Below are 6,000 nucleotides of genomic sequence, written 5' to 3'. Positions count from 1 at the left end.
TCTGAGTTCCTGGTTAACACACTGAAGGTAGGACAATAAGCAATCATATTAATCTGCAGCAAGGGAGATTTAGGTTAGATATTAGGAAAATCTTTCTGACTAGTTAAGGATAGTTAAGTACTGGAACAGGTTACCAAGGGAGGTTGTGGAATCCCGATCACTGGAGGCTTTTAAGAACAGGTTAGGCAAACACCTGTCAGGGATGGTTCAGGAATATTTAGTCATGCCTCAGCACGCGGGGGATGGACTACATAACCTCTTGAGGTCCCTTCTAGCTTTACTTTTCTAAGACTCTGTAATAAACTACATGGATACTACCTTAGGCATTTGAGCCTGTGGTTCCAAGGTGCCTATGTCTCAGATTTGAAATGCATAGACCATAAAGCCATGACCCTGATATGATATAAAATCGGAAATATTTTGGGCAAACTATTTCTTCTTGCTGATGCTCTCCGCAGAACTAGTCAAAAAAGAAAGAATCTTGCTTGTCTCTATTAACACTCAGCCTGTAGGGGAATCTGACAAAGATATCACATTTAACATCATCCAAGGTAAACTTTATGAAGATATCAAATTTACAAATATAGCAGAGTCTGGCTTCACATTTAATTGGCGTACACTTTTATATATAGCTCATTTTTAAAGTAAGGCCTTTAAAATGCAATTTGGCCAAGTAACTTGTGTAGAGCTGGAATCATGTGTAGTCTCATAGCAACTTTAGTGACAAAAGCAGCACAACTTGTAATATGACCTATGTGTATGCTTAGATTTATGGTGTATTAATTATTTTAATAGCACTTAATGACTTAGTGTCAAAATTCTTTTTCCAACTTTTTTTATTTAAGGGAAAAGCTGTTATGTCACAATCTCATGCCTCTTCTAATTGGATAAGCATTTTCTTTGTCCTTGAAACAGCAAAGTAGAATGTGTACCCAGGAGCTAGAGAATGAGAAAGCATCTGCCTTTGCATTTGGCAGGTCTGAATTAAAAAAACCTCACTGGTGTGCTATAATTTTTTGAATTCTGACCATCACCCCCCTCCTCAGATTCCAATATGCAGTTCTAAATGTCAAGAGAGGCCCATTTAAAAAAAATCCTTTTGGAACAACGCACAGAACATCAATGACCTGCATACAACAGAACGCAGGCCGTGATCCAGCAAAGCACTTAAGTGTAGTAGTCTAGTGAAGTCAATGAAATCACTAAAGTATCTGCTTAACTCTAGCATGTGCTTTGCTGGATTGGGGCCTATGTCTATTTCTAGTCAGAGAAACAAAACGAGCGCTGAATACACACAAAACATTTCTGCCAGTTTTGTTTTTTAAAAGTACCACCTAAACTACACTGGATCGCTCAGAGTTACTTTATTTAGAAGATGCTTCATTGTGTCAAATATTTAATGGAGAGGTTATGATGCCCTGCCTTCAGAATGTCAATGCATTAAAATGGAGCACTGCAGAGATTGTTAAAATTCCAGATGATAATGAAGCCAAACATAAAGCAATCAGGTGTTTTAATAACATGTGAAAATGTACTACCACACACCTATTGCACAGATATGAGGTCAAGAAAAAGAAAAGACATACATGAGCTTTGGCTACTCTACTGCTTCTTACAGGTACCGGTGTACTGCATTAGCAGCCACCCTTTGGACTCTGGTGCATAGTTATGACTTGTTCTCCTTTCCCATTACATCAATTTGTAGAACTACTCTACAGACTCGGGGGCGGGAGGGAGGTGGTTTTTGAAATGCAGGTATTTATACTCAGGACAATGTTTCCCACCACACTTCTTGATTAAAATTAACACTTTGCCTGGTTATAACCTGCTTAAACCTCGCATTTTCTGCATGTATTTCAACCTGGCAAGACACCATAATCTTTCTTCACAAATGCAGACCTTGTCATAGTTATTAATGCCTTTGTCACCTCCATCGTATCTTACTGCAATGAGCTCTACTGATCACTTGGAAACTTCAGGTATTAAGTGGCATTTCTCACAATGAGAATGACACTATTGTGCCATAGTTTTATTTACAGGTGCAACTGAAGGGGCTGGTTTTAATCTAGGAGGTCCTAAATGGTTTGTCCTCACTACTTAGGGACTCTGCCCCTCTCCATGTCCAATCACAACAAGTGTGATCAGTAGAAGCACTTAGACTAAGAGTCTGCAGTTTTAAGTGGGAGGGAATTTGGGTGCAAGCTGTTAATTGGAGGGAGTCCTCCATACTTAAATTCACTCCCCAAGTTGGTTAGAAAGGGCCCAGATGTATTGACTCTGTTGCTATGCTGTGTGGTTCACCATTTACATTGGCTTTTCCCTGTGCTGCAAAGATCTTGAGGTTTCTGAATGACAGAAGAGTCTCTTTTTGGGGGGGATGGGGATTCAGAGTCAATCAACTGGCTCTGAGTCAGTAGGTTAACTGTTTAATTTGTTGTGTAATTATGTATTACAGTTCAGCATGCATTTAGGTTTCAATTGGCCTATTTTATACATTTTCTTATAACCTATAATTCAACACTGCATAGTTTCACCGCATGTCAAAAGTAACCACACTCCAGTAGCTTACTCTTTAAAGAGATTTCTTTACCATTAACTTTGTTACAGTAGACACAGCCTGGACACTGTTAGAGTGACAAGGACTATTTCCTTAATTACTGTACACTGATAATAGCATTTACTCTGGCAGCTCCAGTGCTATTCAATCAAGCGAGATCCAATACAAAAAAAGCTGATTTGCCAAAAAAGAGATTAGCATAAGTGCCTACAGTCACATTCTATTTTTGAAGTTAAAGCTACTGTCTCTGTGAGCATTTCTTGTGGGAACTTTATGAAGATAAAATGGATTACTCTCATCTGAGATATTTGAGGAGAATTATACTGAATCTCAATTTTTAAACTAATTGCATTTTTAAAGAAAAATAATGAAAACAAACACTGTAAAATAAAGAATTGGTCCAATCTGGGTTTCAAAGTGCTAAGGAGCATAGGAAAGGCATATTTATTATCTTGTGTGGACATGAATATTTGTCTGTTGTGGTGAATTCTGCACTCCCCAATTTTGTACTGCTGGACTTAGTCATCAGCCGATCTTCTGGTGACTAAAGTTGTTGCTTTTTATCATTAAATGCCATTATTTGCAGAAGATCTCATACACGCTGGAAATGCAGACTTCAGCATTATGTACATTTGTAAGCAGAAGGTTAAGCAGGACATTTAAATGGTGAACTAAAATGAGATCAAGGCTTAAAACCAAATTGCAATGGGGTATGAGAGAGGTGGTAAGTGGACATTAATCACCATACAGATTTAATCAGGTTTTAAGCACTCTTGGGGAAAACACCAAGACTCGCTCACGTAGGGTCTGATCCTACCAACACTTATGCATGTGAATAACTTTACTCATGGGAGTAGTCCCACTAATATTAACAGTGTTTAAAAAGATCCGGACCATATTCTGCTTTAGCTAAAATAGCAACCAGACAATCATTTTGTCCTAAGGGGATTTGAGAGTATGAGTAGTTGTAATCTCACTCAAATCGTCACCCTGTGCATGATAACGCACATGTGGCCAGGGAGCATAAAGATCCATTTTTCCATGTTCTATCCCTTGCCACAGTCTATTACTCTGACATCAGGATCACAGACAATCAGTTATTGCCAAAGATGGGCCTGCTAAAACCATGGAGCTAGTGCCTTCTCATGGGACTGAGCTCATTGTTTCAGGGACACATTTAGCAATCATAAATCCCAGCTTAGAACACTAGCCCATCTCTACTCTTATTTCAGCACTTGCACAATGGACTTAAACTACTGGTACTACAAAAATAAAAATTCCAAGTGGATAGCAACATTTCCACAGATATACAGTTCACTGTGACAAGGCAGTTTTATTAGATGCTTGAAAATACTAATATGCTTCACCATTTAACTCTACTCCCCCAAATAGAAAACCATACAACCCCCAAACTCCAGCCTATGGCAAGTTTAATGCCCTCTTTGGGATTGTCTCAAACAGTAGTAAAACAGATCCAACAACAAGGGTGAGTGCAAGATGATCTAGTCTTGGCTGGAGGAGGGGAGAAGGCATTGAGGGGAGAAGAGGTAGAAGTGGGGAGGTGGGAAATGGGGCAGATATCCATCCATTGTTTATATTTTCAAGGAGTAGCAAAATGAAAAATTCTACAACCCCTTAATTCTGATTGTAGAAGAGGGACAGTGATGTAACTGTTCTCAGGGAACAATATTCTTATTTTGTGGAAGGAGGTGAGCCAAGATACTTAAGCTCTAGAGAACCTTTAACACAGGAAGCTATTTATCATAACAAGCTTGGTTGATACTGCTCCCATACTGAACCAATTAGATTAGCCTATTTCGTCATACTTCATAACCTGGGATGATAGGTTTCCAAGCATGGTACAGTGCAGTAATTGAATTTTGATCAAACACACATGGCTCATAACCCTGTATGTGAAACTTTCAGAACAGTTCACAGCTTTTAAATATCCAGTCAACATGTTGCCAAAAGTACAGGATGTACTTGATGCAAGTGGGAAGGAGGAGAGAGAGTGTGCTGTAACTTGGTACAGCTGTAAAACAAACATTTTTTATTCTGATTCTGTTCCTACTTTTGCAAAGGAGCTGGGAGAAAGACAGCGAATGTCAAGTCAGTCACTTTTCATCCCAGCCCCCATACTTCCCAGATATACACTTACATTACCACATGCTTTTAAATTCAAGATACTGTATTAGATACTAGGAATTGTCTGTTAGCATGATGTTCATTGCTCATGCTTATTTAACAAAATAACTGAAAAGTGGTGCACATCATCCTCTTAATAGGGCTACAATGGATGAGATCATGAAATGACAGCCCTAAAAGATAAAGATTCCTCCTTTCCCCGGCTTCTGCTATTGTCATACAGTGGGGTAGTCCTGCTCTCTTCAGACTATGCAGGGACAGTCAGTCACACAGACGTTGGTATCAGTCAGGTCCTTAGCAGACAGTGGCTTCCCATTACATGTTTTCCGTATGTCTTCCTCTCAGTAAATGCAAGGGGTTTGAAAGAGGTCTCTAAAGAGAACAGAAAATAGTAACCATTTCATTCCCAACAATTTTTGGTACAAGATGTTTGCCATAAAATATGTCCAAAGCACTGTGAATCTGAACAGCAAAATGAACATTGTGTGTTTTGGTACTTGTTAAAATAATATGTCTGATAAATACAAGTTACAGCTGCCACCTGGCCTACAACTATCCTAAGCATGCCAGGGCTTTTTAGAGCAGTGGTTCCCCAACCTACATGTTTCAGTAATAGCACATCACTGCCAACCTCCTTTTCAGATGTGTGCATTCTACCCTGCCAGGGAGCTGGGGCTGCTTCAAACCCCAATTTCATGCAATCCTGTGCAACTTAAAGGGATACACTACTGATTCAGCTGAGAGCTTTGTTTATTATGCTGATCCAAATGACCAAAAAAGATTGGGAACCTCCACTTTCATTCTGTGGATTATCCATCTCACAGCCTTCTTACACACCTGTTTTGGAGCACAGGTGGGTAAGAGAGAAAAAGTTACAGCTTCCAAAAGGGGAAAATGGTGCTTTCCAGATTTAACCAAAATATGGACCCCACTTTTTCCTGCCTCTGGGTCAGGACCAGGTACAGTGACAGAGTGCAGCCACCAACGTAAGCCTTCTAAAGGCAGAACAGAGTCCAGGAAAAAAATGACTAACAAGCTGTTGCAGAGAAGAGGAGACAGAAAAAGAACTTAGTGTGCCACACGTCAAAACTGGGTCCAAATTTCAGCTCAAGGCAAGGTTAAAAAACAGGCCTGTTATAATCCTCTTAAAGAGAGGATTTATACAGTAATTACAGTAATGGAAACTGATCTTTATAATTCTTATACCAGCTACAGACCCGGTGTGTCATATGCATCTGCAGAGGCTGCTAGCTACGTTTCTCACAGACTGCAGATGCAATCTTGAGAACAGACCGTTC

At 39.6% G+C, this 6,000-nt stretch overlaps 1 protein-coding gene across 6 annotated transcripts in view; it reads right to left on the bottom strand.

Annotated features, from left to right (window-relative positions):
- Nucleotides 1-1,496: 1,496 nt before the first annotated feature.
- Nucleotides 1,497-6,000, bottom strand: part of TM2D1 (TM2 domain containing 1) — a 38,601-nt gene continuing 34,097 nt past the window's right edge. For all 6 annotated transcript variants that reach the window (XR_005226380.2, XR_006292608.1, XR_006292609.1 and 3 more), the window contains one exon: nucleotides 1,497-5,074. Coding sequence is in view for 2 of the 6 variants with exons in the window: in XM_037906041.2 (XP_037761969.1) it covers nucleotides 4,989-5,074 (86 nt within the window). In the remaining 4 variants the exon portion in view is untranslated. The remainder of the gene's footprint in view (nucleotides 5,075-6,000) is intronic.

Source organism: Chelonia mydas, chromosome 8 (genome assembly GCF_015237465.2).
Source record: "Chelonia mydas isolate rCheMyd1 chromosome 8, rCheMyd1.pri.v2, whole genome shotgun sequence".
In the NCBI taxonomy this organism is placed as follows: domain Eukaryota; kingdom Metazoa; phylum Chordata; order Testudines; family Cheloniidae; genus Chelonia; species Chelonia mydas.
Note: the sequence above shows the minus strand (reverse complement) of the source record. Positions and strands in the feature narration are given on the sequence as shown.